Here is a 17,869-nt window from a genome sequence, read left to right as displayed (position 1 = left end):
CTAGGTGAAGAAAACCCATCTCATTAAATTCAGAAGTGGTATCATTTATAAAGAAATGTTGCTTCATCTCCTCGAGTCACTAGTTACCTTTTGGTCAAAGGCCTTAATGGGGTAATTCTTGTTTCTGAGGTTAGCATTTGGGTATACAAGATAGTATTCAATGCAGTATTTTACTAGGGGATTTTCCTATCCCTCTTCACTGCAGTCCCCCTGTGTACAAAAAACAAAACAAAAACAAACCTCTTCTGCACTGGGAAGGAGGATTCAGTGGGGGGGGGATCTGGTGTAGGCAGCTTGTTTATTTCTGAATCAGCATGCATAGGATTGCAGAGTCTGTCTGCTAATTCTCTACCACATACTATCTTTTGTTGAGCTTCCCTTCAAACCGCCCCAAAAGCAGGAAACCTAACAAGTACTGTTGTCACTATTTTTTTATTTTTTATTTAGTGATGGGGAAGGTTCTAGTCTAGGGAATATTTGTAGAGAGCTGGGTTTGGGAGAAAATAGTGGTGGTGATGTAATAGAGTCTGTTGTGGAATTTGTTCCATGTGGAGCATTGTGTTACAAATATCCTGCAAAGGGGGGAAATGGGGTCCTGAGCTACAAAGATGGCTTCCATGTGTAGAATTCTGTCTTTTCCTGGAATCCAGGAAAGTGGTTTGTGATGGTGGCTAGTTTTTCAGCTGCATAGGGTACTTTTGCTCTAATTTGGGGAAGCTGCACATGGAATTTTTAGTCTTGCTTTCTACTCGGCCTTTAGCTCTCTGCAAAATTCTCAGTGCAGGAGCTGCCATGCATATATTGTGATTTTTGAAAAAATGTAAACATAAGCAAGTTGCTTTGTGTGTGTGACTGCATTTTAAATTTTAATATTGTATTTTAATCTGTATTTTAATTTAATTGTTTTCTTTTCTTTTATGTCTTATTGTAATTTTATTGGTGTTAGCCGCCCTGAGCCCGGTTTTGACTGGGGAGGGCGGGGTGTAAATAAGTATGAGAGCAGAACGGATGTAGGTGGTCCACTTAAGGTGGGTTGTGCTTCCTGCCAATGCTTACCTGCTTTCCTTCCCATGTTGTTGGACTCCAACTCCTGTCTGGGGCTGATAGGAGTTGGAGTCTAGTAGCATATGGGGAATTCTAGGTTGGGGAGGGCAGTCCTATAACCACACACAATACTTTAGATGTTGTGGTTTCCTGAAACTATCTACAGTCATACCTCATGTTACGTTTGCTTCATGTTACGTTTTTTCAGGTTGCGTCCCGCGGCAACCCGGAAGTACAGGAAAGAGTTACTTCCGGGTTTTGCCGCTCGCGCATGCGCAGTAGCACTAAATCACACTTCACGCATGCGCACAAGCGCCAAATCGCACTGCGCACGTGCGCAGATACAGCGCTTCAGGTTACTGGCTTTTTACGTTGCGAACAGGCCTCTGGAATGGATCCCTTCGCAACCAGAGGTACCAACTGTACCAGTTTTCCTCTTGAAATATATTTGCATACGGTTGTAGAGGAACTGGCAAATTCTCTGTGGCATTGATTTAGTAGCGATCAAGTTTAACGCATAATCTTCAGCATGCTTACTTGGAGGAAAGTCCCGTTGCGTTCAGTGGGGCCTGTTCCCAGGTACGTGTGCATAAGATTGCCCTTCTAAACGTGCATGCTTGGAAATAAGTCATTGAAATTGAATTGTTAGAATTTGCCTTGGAAAGAGAACATACTGAGAGATAACACAACTTATTTGCTTATCTACTTGTAGCCATTCCCTTTTCGTGGGAGCAAACAAAGGAAGTAATTGGCTCCTGAGCAGAAATGATGACTTTTAAGGAGGAAATTGTATCTAGTTTTGTACTTCCTTGTGGATCCTTGATGAATTTGAGGAGTCAAACAGAATGAGCAAAGAATTTCTGGAAACCAAGCATGGTTATCCTAATTTGACCATGGCAGAGTACAGTCATTGCTCTATGGTATATACTGTGTTCACAATATTTTTTTCAGCCAAGCCTTTTCACACATAAATCATAGTGACTGTCAGGACATCCCTTCCAGCTAAGGTTAAGTTCATGAAATAATTAAAGCTGAAGTGCACATGATGCAGAAGGAAGGGATGGACAGATATCATGACTGTGGGCTGCACTGTTTCAAACTACAGTGGTACCTCTACTTACAAATAACTCTACTTACGAATGTTTCTACTTACGAACGGAGCTCCGTCCACCATCTTGGATGCGGTTTAGATAGGATTTTTTCTACTTACGAATTTTTAGATAGGGTTGCTTCGACTTACGAATTTTTTCTCCCAATGCATTCCTATGGGATTCGACTTACAATTTTTTTCTACTTACGAATGTGCGTTCGGAACGCATTAAATTCGTAAGTAGAGGTACCACTGTATGTATAACATTTCTGAAAACTCATCAGCATAGTTTACCTGCATGCAATAAGCAAACCTTGCGGGGAGGGATCTTTAGCACTGCGTATCTCACCCCGATACAGAGAGCTTATTTGATGGAGGCACATTCAAAAAGACGACATCCCATCTGCATTCAGAAGAGGGCACATTAGACAAATGCACCACTTCCCTGCATTATTTCCGAACAAAGATTGTTGAGCTTCCTTTTCACAGTTGGGCACAAAACACCGATGCTCTTGTCAAATAAGAATAGAAAGCTATTAGAAAGCTTGAGGTATTTAATGAGCAAAGCTTATCAGGATTTTCTGGTTTCCTTCTGTGATGATGTCCAAGAAGGGCACCTGAAGTTTCATCAGGAAATGTACTTATTTCAGATTGTGGATTGGATTTTGAAAATGTATTCCTGAATATAATCTTAAAGTATGCACAGAGGAGGGACTTCCGCTCAGGGCTGTCTTAAGCATATGCGGCGCGGGGTGCAAAGATCCACACCCCCCCAGTTGCCCAGTCTCAGGCGCGCAGGAGGGCGGAGCCGGCTGGCTGCCTCAGCGTCTCGCTGGCTCGCAAACTCACGGCGCAGAGCTGCCCGCAGCAGAAGAGCCCACAGCGGCTCTCCGACTGACGGGTGGGCTCTTCTCCGGACTCAACTCTCGGGCCCCGGACTCTCGGCCTGGCGCCCCTGAGAGCCCGGCGCCCAGGTGCCCCGCAACCCTAGCGCCTATGGGTAAGGCCCTGCTTCCGCTTGTATCTGATTTTGGAACTCTTTAGATGCTCCCAAGATCCTCTGGGTAACGCCTGTACGTTCTACACTCATCGTTAGGGCAGATCACATGGTTCCTAAATCCACTTGTGATGAATAAGTAGGCAGTGCCTGTTGGACAAGGCACACACTTTACATTAACCATAGAGGCAGAAAATAATAATAATAATAATAATAATAATAATAATAATAATAATAATAAATAATGTGGTGTTGTTTTTTTTTTTTGTACCCCACCCATCTGACTGGGTTGCCCCAGCCACTCTGGGTGGCTTCCAACAGAGTATAAAAGAACACAATACACCAGACATTAAAAGCTTCCTGAAATATGTAGATGATATCTGGAGAAATGTGGGGGCAACTATGGTGTTTGGTGCGGAAAGTACATAAACATGGTCTGAGATACATGGAGGCGAGGGAGGCATAAGGGATCCAAGCAGGCTTCTGGCACACCCATGTGATGAGGAATGTTTTTAAAAAACATCCTTTCTTGAGTTCAGCGAGCCAGAGGGACCCAGGATGGAGCGTGAGGAAGGGCTGCCATGAGCACAGGACTGGGGTCGGGGCGGTGAGTGAGTCCAGCATTTCATCAGGATACCGGAACATCTGAGACCAGCTGTGCTTCTGGCTTTTATGTTTTCTTGCACATGACCCAGATACAGAGCTTCCTTGGTCTGCCTTGATTCCGGAATTGATTCTTAAGACACTTTAGTTGTCCATGCCCTTGTGTGTATAACTCTAGTCAATAAAGTGCAGACGCCTTATTGACTCGGACAAGAATGCCCTTCTGTGTGATGCCGACATTGACTTGCTAGTGCTTTCCTTACCTTGTACAGAAATGCTGATTTCTCTGACTAATCAGTCCATTTTTGTCTATCCTCCCCACCCCTCGCCCCCACCCCCAAACCAGACTCCTACTTTGGCTGGAACCACTGTGCACTGGATGTTGCTTGCATGTCTACTAATTTGGGTGTTCAGCTCTTCGTATTTGCCTTTGTTTCTTCACAATTAACCCTTTTTTGCCTCTGAACTGCATGCCTTCTGTATAATGTAACATGTTCTCATACACTGTAATAAATGTTTCCGCTGCGCTGCTTTCAAAAAAGCAACTTATGTGCAGTCCTGTACCCGGGACATATTTGCCTGGGAGTAAGCCTCACTGAATGCAGTTGAGGCTTAGTTCTGAGTAGTCACGCATAAGATTGCGGTTAAGCTCTGAGCCAGCAAAGACTTATATCAATGTAGGTGAAGGATGGGGAACCTGCAGCCCTCAAGGTGATGTTGTAGTACAACTCCCATCATCCCTGACCATTAGTCATGCTGGCTGGGCCTGATAGGAGTTGGAGTTCAACAACACCTGGAAAGGCCCCAGATGTCCTCATCCTTGACATAGGTGCACAGTTGTCAGTGGGACTTGCATTAGTATAAGCCAGGCATAGGCAAACTTGGCCCTCCAGATGTTTTTGGCCTACAACTCCCATGATCCCTAGCTAGCAGGTCAGGGGTGATGGGAATTGTAGTCCCAAAACATCTGGAGGGCTGAGTTTGCCTATGCCTGGTATAAGCAGTCAGTGACTCTTTAGTAAACAGTCACTTTAAAAAAAAAAAAGCTCTTCTACCAGTTCCTCATTTTCTTAGCCAGTACAAAAATGCACGAATAAAAGGGAAATGTTGATGCTTTGTATTTATATGCTAGCAGCCTCATACCCAGTTTTGTTTGGGAATTTTAAGAAACAAAAAGATTAGGGGCTAAAAATCAGTGCAGTGAACCCATCTGCTCTCTTGATTTGAAATGGCATCCAAATGTATCCAAACATGGATGAAAACCTGCTCCTTGATCTCAGGGACCATCATTCAAAATTTGGCTAATATAAAGAGGCGTCCAAATGCATAAACGGACGACTATCCAAAATATATATAGTAGGTATATAAGCCTCATCCGAATTATACATTTAAAGCAGTATCACACCACTTCAAGCAGCCCTGGCTTTCTCAAAGAATCCTGGGAACTGTGGTTTTTTAAAGAGTTGTTAGGAAACCACTATTCCTTTCAGAGAGCTACAGTTCCCTTGGGAAGAGGATTTGGCAGTTAAACCACTGTGAGAATTGTAGTTCTGTATAGTGCAGATGAAGGCATAGATACAATGTGATATAAGGAATGGTTTTTAGTTAAATAATAACGAAAGCTTCACATATATTACCTCTGTGATCCCTATAACAAATTGATAAGATAGACCAGTATCGTTACCTCCAAAATTCCAGGCGACAGAGGCTTAAATTGTGGCTTCCCTGAAGCCACTTCGGCTGAGGGGAGAACAAGGGGGCTCTTTTATAACTCTGTCTCTTACTCACCCTGCTACCCTAAATCCGGTTCATAATAAATCATATTCCCAATTTTATAAATAGCTTATTTTTTTATCATTCGATGCATAAAATGATAAGAAGTCTGGTTCATAGCATGTAGTTCAGCCTTTGCCAATCTGATGTTTTGGACTACAGGTCCCATCAGCCCCAGCCAGCACAACCATTCTGGGTAAGGCTGATGGGAATTGTAGTCCAAAACATCTGAAGATGGGTGAAGACTAGCTTAGTTGCTGTCAAAAAGTGCAGTCCCTTGAGAACAACTCTTGCAAAGTCTCCATTCATATGAATTAGAATTGCTCAAGATTTGTACAGGAGTTGGTCCTGCTGAACTGTTTCCTAAGCTATAGCTTGGAAGCCTTTGGCTTCTTTTCCAACTATGTGTGGCAGAGTGGTTGAATCAAATTCCCAGCAAAGCTTCAAAGTAGTTCCAGTTTTTGTAGCAAAGGCTGATATCCCTAGACATTCTGTTTATTTTTGTCTTTTCAACACCTCAGGACCCTTTCCCCTGCAAAGTCCCCATCGTCATCTACTGGCTCGATTGCCTCCAGCAGAAAATACCCATACCCGATGCCTCCACTTCCTGATGAGGAGAAAAAGGCCAACAGAGCAAGTGCCAGGGTAAGCATCACTTCTTCCTTGGATCTGCTGCATACTTAACATTTAAGCTAGATGCAGACAAATACCATTTTGTCTTTCACTGTTGTTTGTACTGGTGTTATCTTGGAGGAGCCAACTGTTTATCCATCAATGATCTGGTTGGAATGTCAACTTGGGTCTCTGTCCACTGAGCCACAGTAGCTGCTTTCGCTCAGACAACAAAAGTTTTCATTACATAGTTAAAACATGGAATACAAAAATTGTAGAATCATGGAATTGTAGAGTTGAAAGGGATCCCAAAGGTCATGCAATGCAGGAATAGTAGTATAACAGGAACAGTAACAATGGATATTTCTCTTCTCTTTGTCCTCTTACAGCTATGGGAGACTTCCATTTAGTTCCACTGTCTACCTGAGCTGATACCAGAACTGTTTACTTCAGATTTTATACAAACTCAGCATTGTTGAGTCGCGGAACATTCATCTGCTAAGTGGACAATTTGAAGGGCAGAGATGCTGACCAGCATGGAGCAAACACGTTCCCTGAAGAAAGAAAAGGCAATTTTCTGCAGCGGATTAGGATTTTAATTACAAGTAAAGAGCAACCAAACCATATACATACCCCATTAACCTGGGATACATGGAACTGAAAATATAAAAGATTATTCCGCATGGTGACAGATAATATGTAGATGCGCAGATGAATCTAATTGAGAGTCCCAAATGTGGGTTTTTCTTTGGTCTAACATAATCCCAAATAACTGTAAACAAACAAACAAAAATAGAATTCAGAATTTGGTATGTAAACATTTATGCTGTGTGCATGAATCCCTCCTTTCACCACTTTCCATGTGTAAGGGACTAGTCATTATACTTTAGTAAAACTAGCATGCAGAAGTAAGAAATGTTTTTTCCGCAAGTGGGATCTGAAGAGGCAAACATTATGACATAAGCAGCCAACAACAAAAAAAATTGCTTTTTTATTTTTATTACTTTTTGTGATTATATTCTCAGTAGGAACACATACGTGTGTAAAAAGTTGTAAAATACCAACAATGCAATTATATAATGTGGGGTTTTCTTGTTTTGCTTGAAGAACACTCATGAGTGAACATTACATGTCCAAGAATATTCAGGGCCAAAGTAGGCGTGGCATGGAAGGAGGACCATAGGTCAATGGAAGAGCACATGGTTTGCATGAAAAAGGTTCCAGGTTCAATCAGAATCGTCTCTAAGCAGGACTGGAAAAGTCAGCCTTGGAGAATGGCTTTCAGTCATCGTAGACAACACTGAACTAGATGGACCAGGGTCTGACTCTAAACAAGACAGCTTCCAATATATATATTTAAATTTAATAGCAGCTGCAAGGGGAGGGATGGTTCTGTAGTGCTGGGGGAGGATTTTTCAATCTTTTCCCCAACCGTGCTGTTTCCCCCTCAAAAACCGCCCCTCTGTAGCTGCTATGCCAAAGCTCAGGTGCTAACCTGAAGGGTCTAGAATGCCTTCCTGGATCCACAGAAAACAGTGGTTCACCCAATGACATCAATGGGACTTTAACGGAGCACTTACAAAAAAAAACAATGACGTCACAATCAGGGACCACAACAGTGAATGTGATGGTGGTCAGAATGGCACATTTGCTGTATATATTACATTTTTTCCTGAAGTTCAGCTACCCAGAGCTCCTAAGTTATTTGGCTTCACCAATTTATCCTATGTGCTGATATAATACTATGTAAATAATGCACTCCTTGGCCAAATAAGAGCCATTAACTGAATGGTTTGATTAAGTTACCAGAGGCCATTCATCTACATGGAGTTGCATAATACATGTATGGAGGAATCTCTGTTCCCACACGGTGCACTATGCACTATCGGTATGCTATGTTGTTATTGGCTATATACATTCATCGATGTTCCTGAACTGAGTTTGTTATGAAAGATTTTGCAAAGCTGTTTTTTTTAAAATAAATAAATAAATAAAATATAGGGAATCTTATGAAGGTGACACAATATTGCCAGTATAGATTCTTATATAGGAGCCGTTATCCTGATTAACTAAGCACAGGGATGAGGAATAAATTTGTGGCCCTCCAGATGTTGAGACTCCAATTCTCTTCTGCCCCTGCCAGCATGGCTAATCACCAGGAATGATGGGAGTTGTAGTCTAGCAACATATGGAAGGACACAGGTTCCCCATTCTATGATGTAACATTGCAGGTGATAAGATGGTCATACGCAAAAAGGAAAGGGAGAAGAATCTTCAAAGGCATTTACAAAATAATGTTTTTTGTGTATGTTTTTTTTAAAAAAAATTAACAATATGTTCCAGTCAGTATATGTTCCCGTCCTCTTGTTAATTGCATTCCAAAATAACTGTGAGGTAAAATGATGAAAATGAATAAGCACCTTATTATAGGTCTGTGGTGTGTATTGTAGCTCTCAAGGTGTGTATTAGGCAATATTCCCCCAGTGATTCAAAGCTGCTTTTTTCCTAGCAGCAACTAGAGAAGAGATTTTCGGGAAAACACTGCCTTGCAGAACCCCAAATAAAGTGATACCCACATGCATGGCAAGGAATTAATGGGCTGTTGAAAAATCTCTATTTAAAGCATTCTTTGGCAAGGGCAACAGCTTCTAAATTTCCAAATTTTTATACTTATTTCACACAATTCTTTGGTACATATGTTGCCATGTGTGGCCTTCCTTCATTTAACTCAGGTATAGAGCACCTGTGAACCCTCCAGATGTCGTTGGACTCTCAATTCCATCAGCCCCACTGAGCCTAGTCGCTGGTTGGGTTGATGGGACCTGTAGCCCAACATCTGGAGAGCCACAGGTTCACCTTTCCCTGATGTAACTGGACTTATTTTAAGAAATTCCACTTAGTTGAAAATGTTGGTTCTATGTGAATATAAAGTGCATTTAAGAATGTCTCCAATTGTAAAATATGTAAGACTTTTAAAGTGTTATATTTATAAGACTCTGCCAGTTATATTTATACAATACTGGCCTTGCAGTCATAAATAATCCCTATAAGAAGCATAAAGTTGGGTAAGTATTTTGATTTGTAATACAGTAAATAGGAAAGGAAAGTTAAAAGAGAGAGAGAGAGAGGAAATTTACACATGAGAAAATGTCTAAAGGATTGTACAGTATATGTAAAAGTATAATTTTGCAAATATATAATGTCAGCCAGAGAATTGAGGGTGAAAGCTAAGTTAACATCTTGTGCCATTAGACTTGGGGAAACTGGGTTGAAAACCTGACTACCTTTCCCTTGGTTTCAGTGGATTTTGATGCAACTTCTGGAATGCAACCTCCCTTCAGGTTAAAGGAAGGTTAAAATAAAAAGGCCAACTTCATATTAATTGTAGAGAATACACACACACACACACAGAGAGAGAGAGAGAGAGAGAGAGAGAGAGAGAGAGAGCTTTTTGGTCCTCAGTATCTGAAACATTTAGATGTATATCATGTGCCTTTTTGGATGTTTTTTTGTTTTGGTACAAACCTAAGCATCATTTTAAAAAGACTGATTAAGGTTTTTTTTTAATCCTCCATCTTTTATTTTTAGGTGTATTAGGAAGAGTGAAGTTTTGGGTTTTTCCACAGACAGAGCTGAATGTAATGTAGTGTTAGTTGAAACAACTTCAGAACATTCATTGAGAATACACCCTTGTCTGCAGTTAATGGCATACACTGTTACCTACCATTGTTTTGACCATTACTAATATTTGTAAATATTCACCCATTCAGTAATCTTAATGTAAAGTTAAAATATAATTTTAATAAATCTTGGCTTTTACTTCCATGGTCTAGTGCAGGATTTCTCAGCTCACAAAACTGGATTGCCTTGGTGTGTGAAAGGGTCACGGACGATGGTCAGTAGGAAATGATGATTTAAGTCTGGATTAAGAAGGGTAACTAATGGGTTTTGAGTCCTGAAAGACAGAAGAGGTAAGATTCTGAGAGGGGTGCTGCTTCTAGCTATCCTCACACTTTGGATCTAGGTGGACAGATCCAGGGCATCTGCTTGTTTTATTTTAAGCCATATGTACATAAAGACTACTTCTGGAGATGCCTCTGCTGAGCTGTGTTCACAGGCAGAGGCAATGGAAGGTTCCTTCCCCCCAAATATTTATTTCTTCTCAGGATAAATGAGCATGTCTCCTTTCTGTAGAGATTTCCAGGAAAAAGTATCTTAGTAAGATGTGATTGAAATGGATGTCAACTCTGCAGCCTTGCTCCTATGAGCCGCTGCGCCAGCAAATAAAATAGAAAGGCAGAAGGCAATAAATTTGCGATCCTCCAGATGTGGAGCTCCAACTCACATCTGCCCAAGGTAGCATAACCAGTAGTCAGGGATGATAGGGATGCAATAACATTGGGAGGACATCAGGTTCTCCGGTTCTGGAATAAGGATTGTGATGTTTTGTGAGCTTCCCTGGGATACTGTCGCAGCAAAAAGCCATGAACAGTAGCTAGAGGCACAGTCAAAGCTCATTTGCTGCTATTTACTGTAGGTGTTGCAGTGCCACAGAGAAGCCACCCCAAACTTTTCTGAGACTTCACTAAGTATGTGGCTAAGTCTCATGAGAGACTTGGAGGTAGGGTTGCCAGACTCAATAGAGGACAGGACTTCTGTGCCTTTAATTGCCCTGCTCTCTTTTGAGTCTGGAAACCTTAAAGAGAAACCAGCAGACCCTTTGCTTGGAAATTAAACAAAGGGTCTGCTGGTTTCTCTTTAAGGTTTCCAGACTCAAAAGAGAACAGGGCAATTAAAGGCACAGAAGTCCTGTCCTCTATTGAGTCTGGCAACCCTACTTGGAGGGGTGACTAAGGAGGCTGTCCAGCCTCATTCTGTGGACAGCCTTGGCTCGGTCTGGTACTCCCAATGCCAGTGGCCACAGAGTTCCTTGTTCAGGTGACACCACTAGCTTCCTCTTTTGTTTGAAGCATGGTGGCTGCTACCCCTCAAACAAAAGAGAAAGGAACCCAAAGTGATGTTCCACGGCTTGGCAGCTCAAGGGGGCATGGAACATGCATCTGGCCACCCCTGTCAATCTACTGCCTGAGACAAGTTGCTCAATGTGCCTCATGATAGGCATAACAATAGTTTGCAAAGCCTTTACGCAGAAATGAAATGGGCAAAATGAAGGCAGTGGATGGGGGGGTGACTTAAGAAATCAGTAATATCTGTCAGCCACCACAAACGGTACTATGCAAAGCCTTCATATTGGAAGGAAACGGGCAGCTAAAGGGCAAAGAATGTGAGTGGACCTGGTAGGCCTCAGAACAGACCCTTCCTATAGTTTGCAGCTGTAATTAGTTCAGCACAAGTCACCTGTCCTGTCACAGCTGCATTTGATTGGCAACTGAATTACTGAAAATGAAATCAGGCCCAGGCCAACCCAACCTGGGCTTTTTTAAAAGAGTGTTTCTTCCGTAAACATGCAGCAAGACAGCAGCAGTATGAAGGTAAGTGAGAATAAAATTTCATTCCAGAGTGTTGCTGAAATGTTAGTCCACACCTGCTGGCTTAGGGTTTGTTTTAGGTGTGTGAAAATTCGTTCAGTTGTCTGAATCTGGCATCATAAGGTAGTGAGTGAAAACATTAGAGGTAGCTATAGTGTCCTAACTTGAAATGGCTACTTTTTCTTTTATTGTCTTTTGTGTGTACAAAATCCACTTCTGTTGGTGGGTTCACAATAATTAATGTAAGGAACGCATGGCAGTTTTGAGGTGTTTTTTGGGGGCGGGGGCGAGGGGACAGTCACTATTTTCCCTTTCCTACCATGGTTACACTCCAAATCATTCATTTTCACTCAAATGTCTTCATTTTCAAATAAGATTATCTGGTGTGTGTGTGGAGGAAGAGGCGAGGCAGTTCATTGCTTAATTTGGAGTCTGAAAGCTTTCCTTAAACACAGATAAGTTCTGAAGAAATTAGTTTGGTCTTTTGAACATGGCTTCTAATATTTTCAGTATTGTGTATTTTTTGAGGGTTATAGCTAATTTTACTTTATTTCTTGCATTTGGATTAATGTTTTATAATGAGCTTTGAGCTCTGGCACAAAATTAAATAACGACAACATGCCTTTTCATCCCACTCAGCTCCAACTGAGTTTAAAAGAGCTCACCTCGTGTCCAGGGGAACATAAAAACTGCTTTTTAATAGCATCAGAGCTTGAAATAGCCAGATGTGCAAATGTGAAACAGTCTACAGAGCAGCTTTTAGCAGGATCTCTAGTGGCATTTGGGACAGTGTTCCATGTTACTCTACTAAAAAATTGACTCTTCTTGCTGTAATCTTTGACAATTCCATGGCTGTCCTTCAGAGAAATGTTTAATGAGTTTCTGTTCTGTATATACATGTGTACACACAGAGAGAAGATAATATAATACCACTACAGCACCTATTCATGCGAAGCCTCTTTGTGAAAGATCTCTAGATAAGCCATGCATCTCTAGCTGTGCGGAGAGCTGTTTTATAGGGCTGTATGTATGTTTGACCTGCAGGGAAACCATGTAAGCACTGTAATTTCTCACTTCAGGGGAACATGAGAGCCAGTGTGGTGTAGTGGTTAAGAGTGGAGGACTTGTAATCTGGGGAACCGGGTTCGTGTTTCCTCTCCTCCACATGCAGCTGCTGGGTGACCTTGGGCTAGTCACACACTCTCAGCCCCACTCACCTCACAGAGTGTTTGTTGTGGGGGAGGAAGGGAAAGGAGAATGATAGCTGCTTTGAGACTCCTTCGGGTAGTGATAAGCGGGATATCAAATCCAAACTCTTCTTCCTGATGCTGTTGGATTCCCAGCTCCTACCAGCCCCAAACAGCATGACAGAGATGGTGGAGGCTGCAGTCCCAGCAAAATTTAGAGAATCGTGTCTTCCCCCATCCCTCCCTTACATGCAGGCGTACAATATGGAAAATATGTTTCAGTTCCACAGGAGAATTCTGGAGCCTGTGGCTCTTCAGGTGTTGTTGGACTTCAACTCCTATCATTCTCAGTCAGAGTGGCCAAATGGTCAGGAATGCTGGAAGCTGCAGTTCAACAATATCAGAAGGACCACAGGTTCCCCATCCTTGTAGAGAAATTGTGTCAGAAGCAACTCTGGTAGATGCCTCCATGTTACAACCTCTACAGAACCCCCTGAGACCCCCAGGTATAGGGCAGTATATAAATTCAATAAATAATAATAAAGAGCAAGTCTATGTATGCTTACTTAGAAGTATTTAGCCAACCCCTAGGTGAGTAGAGGCTTGCTACCTTAGACTGCCAATGTAAACACAGCAATAGTACCACGCCTGGTGCCATTTTCAAGACCAACTGGAGTGCTAAAATCCAATGAAAGGGTCAACCAGTGCTTTTCAGCTGGGCCACAGCAACCAGCCTATGTTTTAAAAAAGCAACAACTTAAACTCAGAACATAGTAATAGCATTTTCTTAACTTTGAAAACAAGAAATATTTTACAATATTTTTTCTTCTAACACACACATACACAAAAACTATATACATACATACATACATACATACATACATACATACATACATACATACATACATAGTATTATGGGTGGAATCCAACTTAGTTCTATTTAAAGTAGACTCAGTGAATGTAATGGCTCAAGATATGCACATTAATTTCAATGGGTTTACTCTGAATAGGACTAACATTGGATACAACTGGGTTTTTGTGTGTGGAAGTTACTAGGAATAGGCAACACAGCTTAAAAACAAAGCAAAAACCCACACGCTAGAGGCTTGGTCTTGTAGCAGAAATAGCTCCACTAACTGCTGTAGCTACAGGAAATTTAGAACTATGGAAAAATGAAAGTAGAATAAACCAACTGGAATAAGTTGATAAGGGATGGTGCAATGGTAGGGTATACCATATCAGTTTGACAATCAGGGTAGTAGAAGATGGCACAGTCTTGAATCCTGCCAATAGACTTGAGCAGAGCAATTTAGTGAGGGGATGGGGAGAATCTCTGGCAGTAAAACCATTTTCTGAGCCCTGCTGGTTTTGCACAAGCTAGGCAGAAGCTAGAGGGAAAGAAGCACACTGACAAATGGGAAATCCACTCTATGTCCTCCTTTTGTCCTCTCCTCTGGAGCAGTGACAACAGAGAGGCAATGACAGAGGACCTTTCCATGGTGGCTGGGCTTCCAAGGGCAGCCTGCCTCTCACCCATAAAGAGAGAGGGTCCTATAGCCTTCTCAGATGCCCTCCCAGGTACCACAAGGTTGTCTACCAATTCTTCTTTGAGATGCATGCAAACAAAAGACAAACTTAAAATCCCACCATTTTACAGTGGACACAGATTATTATTATTATTTAAGCCTGAGAGGCCTTAAGACCTTACATATTCAATTTTTGCAAAGTATATTTTTACAACCAGTTTAGAAGCACTTGCTTAACTGCCCTTTGAATATAGTGGTGCTAGTTGTTAACTATAAAATATCATACAGTAGCAAGTCTGTAAATACAAAGATACGAAGTATATTGGTCTAATAATTCCTGTTGATTGCCTATGTTGAGAATCTGTGTAGTATTTGCTAGGGCACACAGTGTGGTGCATATTAAACTGTAAACCTTTGCACAATCTTTGAGCAACAAGATACCACTGTATTATTTACGTACTAGCCACAATCCGAGCATAATGTAAATGTGCTTTTAGTGCCATTAATTATCTGTGGAATTTAAACACACACACACACACACACCCTTAACTTATGGTGGCCAATTTTTATTAGAATTATTGCAATGTTTTTCAAGTAGCAGTTATTATTTGTGACATCTTAAATCTACTGCTGCAAATGTTTTCTATAACAATGTCTTTGTTGTACTATATATCTAATGGCTGGTTTTTTTGCAGTAGCGTGTTTGTCTTGTGGATATGGTAAAAACAAGCACTGTATTCACTATTGGAGGCTGAACCATATGGCATTTTGTAATTGTTTTACTGTTTGGAACTGTCTCAATCCTTCTCCTGCTGAAACATCCAATTTTGACACATAATAATGCAGAACCTTAATAACTACACAGCTTTGAATGCAACTTAACTTCCATAAGCATCAAAATTCATGAAGCTAGCACACACTTTTTCCATAGTAACATCACTATGAGCATATTTAAGACAAAATGACAAATTTCTACCTTTACTCATGTATTGTAACATTCAGTAAATATGACTCAGTTTAATATGATTATGGTGTCCTCTTGTGTGTGCTTTTTTATATAAATAAGTTGGTGTTTTCAAATTATTACTATGGCTCTTGAAGGGTTTTTTTTTGGTATGTTTTGGGAAGGTGGCAGTGTGAGGAATTGCATCTTTCTCCTGACAGAAAGAGATGTGTTCTTTATCCTTCAACTAGTTGTTAACATATTAGCACAGTGCATAAATACCTGCTGAAACATAAGTTTCATAATACCATTTCATAATACCGAAAAATTACGAAAAACTAATTGGCAGCACCTTTAACATAGTGGCCTGTTGCAGCTGGTTGGTGGATTATTTTATATATAAAATTTACTCATATATATATAGAGAGAGAGAGCCTATTTTGTTTTAAGATAGAGACTCCAAACCTTTGAGCCTTGTCAGTAGTTCACCTCTAGAACAATTGGGAGGTAAAGCTAGCTGCAGAACAGGGGGAAAGTAATTTCCTGTAACCTCAAACTGGTGTCTTCCAGATGTTGTTTGACACAGCATGGCCAATTGTAGTTCAAAACATCTGGAAGGCACAAGATTGGTGAAGGTTGCTCTAAGGCAGCGGTGGCGAACCTATGGCACGCGTGCCAGAGTGGACACGTGGAGCCCTCACTGCTGGCACGCACGCCACCAGCCCATCCACGCTGTTGTTTTGTTGTTTTTTCCATTTGTGCTCCCGATCCTCCCCACGCTATTGTGTGCATCCACTGCTTAAACCCGGAACGTGGGGTTTTTTTGCTGGTAGCCGGCAATTGTGTTCGGTGATTGGTCTGTTTTTAAATTGGCTGTGGCCAGTGGCTGTTTCTGATTGGGCGTAACAGCGTTCATTATTTGACCCTCATGATTTGTTGCCTGCACTTTTTTTGGGTGCTACGTGGTAGTTCCCAGCTCCCCCCTCCAAGCCAGACCTCGCCCATTCCCTTCCGCCCCCCCCCAGCTCCAATCCTCCACAGGCCCCTCGCCTCCTGTGGGCCTGACCTCCCTGGGCTAGGAGGGCAATTGCACCCACTGCCTCCCTGCACCCTGGCCCAACCTAGCCTCACCCCTTTGCCGTGGCAACATTGCTGGAGGGAGGGAGGAATATGGGGAAGACCATGCCAGGATCATGGGCGGGGAGCAGGCAGGCAGCCGCAGCTGTTGGGCTGGCTGACTTGCGTGAGGGCTCTCCCTCTTCTCACGGCTGCCGCCACTCACCTGGCCTCAGGGCTGCTCCGCCCTCCCCATTGCAGCGGCCCGAAAGTGAGCAGGCCAGCTAGCCGGGGAGCACGCCCGGTGGGAGCGGGGAAGAGGGAGGGAGATGGCGAAAACCGAGGTGTTTTTTCTGCTGTTCTGTCTCTCCCCAATAAAGCTCAACAACTTTGGGCACTTTGCAATAAATAAGTCGGTTTTGGCTTGCAGTTTGGGCACTCGTTCTCTAAAAGGTTTGCCACCATTGCTCTAAGGAATGGAACCGTCAAGCTGATTTTTCTTTACCCTTTCTTCACCTTCACACAAAAATGGCTGCTAATGAGTGTGTTATCTCCCTCACCCCATAACCTTTCTAATGCTCTGCAAATTGTCTCTTCAGTAACAAATCTGAGTTTCTTGCAAAGCTTGGGTCATGAAGCATAACATAGGGCTGCTGAGAAGTGAAAAATGTGTGAATGAGATGGAAGGAAAAAGCCACCTGTCAGTCACCTGAAGTTGCAGCCATGATCTTTTTTGCCTGCACTTAAGCCTCAGAATCAATCCCTACAGGCAATTACTGTAAGTTCAAAAAGTATGAAAACTGTATTTTGCTGTTTGCTGAATTGCTTGAGCCATTTTGATGAGTGCATGACTGACCGGCACCCTGTATAGAAGCACTCCACATTGCAACATTTTGTTGTAGGACCCACTTGTGGAATGTAATATGAAAATGCAGTTAATAGTCAACGCCCCCTTCCACCTCCGCGCTGTGCATTGCAGTGGTGACTGGTAAGGGAGTGCACCCTACCAAGACTGACAGGTCCATAACCTCCAATCATATTAAGCAGATTGGCATAGGGCTTCCTTGGATTTGCCTAGCGCCAACAAAACCCCAGCCAATGTAAAGCTTCACAACTCAGCCCATAGATGTCAACACCTTCTGCAGCTCCTGACAATCAACTCTACTAACAGTCTTGGAAGCAGTACCTCCAGCCACTCAGAAGTGTTTACATTCATTAAACTCATTGTGCTAGACATGTCTCTCTGCATGGTGGCTGAGAGTCATGTCACTTCAATAGCAAGAACAATATTCTCCAAGTCAATGTCCTCATCGTAGGAGCTCAAGAAACATCAGCTACAGGAGGATTGTAGTTTTGCTCTCTGTGGCACACTGTCACTCCAGTATTTGCCTTTTTTTAGTCAAAGAATTCTGAATTAGATTCTCTTTTTTTAAGAGGGGGAAGTGGCAAGGGGCGCTGCAAGTTCGCTTTTGAAAAAAGAGAGGCAAATGCCAACATGTACTATATATGGAGTTGACATCAGGGATGGGAGATCATTAGGTCTCCTTCC

At 42.2% G+C, this 17,869-nt stretch overlaps 1 protein-coding gene across 14 annotated transcripts in view; it reads left to right on the top strand.

The window, feature by feature from the left end:
- ADAM22 (ADAM metallopeptidase domain 22) overlaps positions 1-9,938 on the top strand; it is a 126,827-nt gene extending 116,889 nt beyond the window's left edge. For 7 of the 14 annotated variants that reach the window (XM_088654509.1, XM_088654514.1, XM_060280777.2 and 4 more), the window contains 2 exons: positions 6,029-6,152; positions 6,509-8,365. In XM_088654509.1, coding sequence (XP_088510635.1) covers positions 6,029-6,152; positions 6,509-6,529 — 145 coding nt within the window. In that variant the 3' untranslated portion in view covers positions 6,530-8,365. Of the gene's footprint in view, positions 1-6,028; positions 6,153-6,508 lie in introns of all 14 variants that reach the window. The other 7 variants (XM_088654512.1, XM_088654511.1, XM_035128902.3 and 4 more) reach the window with 2 other exon arrangements.
- Positions 9,939-17,869: the final 7,931 nt, after the last annotated feature.

The sequence above is a fragment of the Zootoca vivipara genome, chromosome 11 (assembly GCF_965207765.1).
Source record: "Zootoca vivipara chromosome 11, rZooViv2.hap1.1, whole genome shotgun sequence".
In the NCBI taxonomy this organism is placed as follows: Eukaryota; Metazoa; Chordata; class Lepidosauria; order Squamata; family Lacertidae; genus Zootoca; species Zootoca vivipara.
This window is presented reverse-complemented; position numbering and strand designations above follow the sequence as displayed.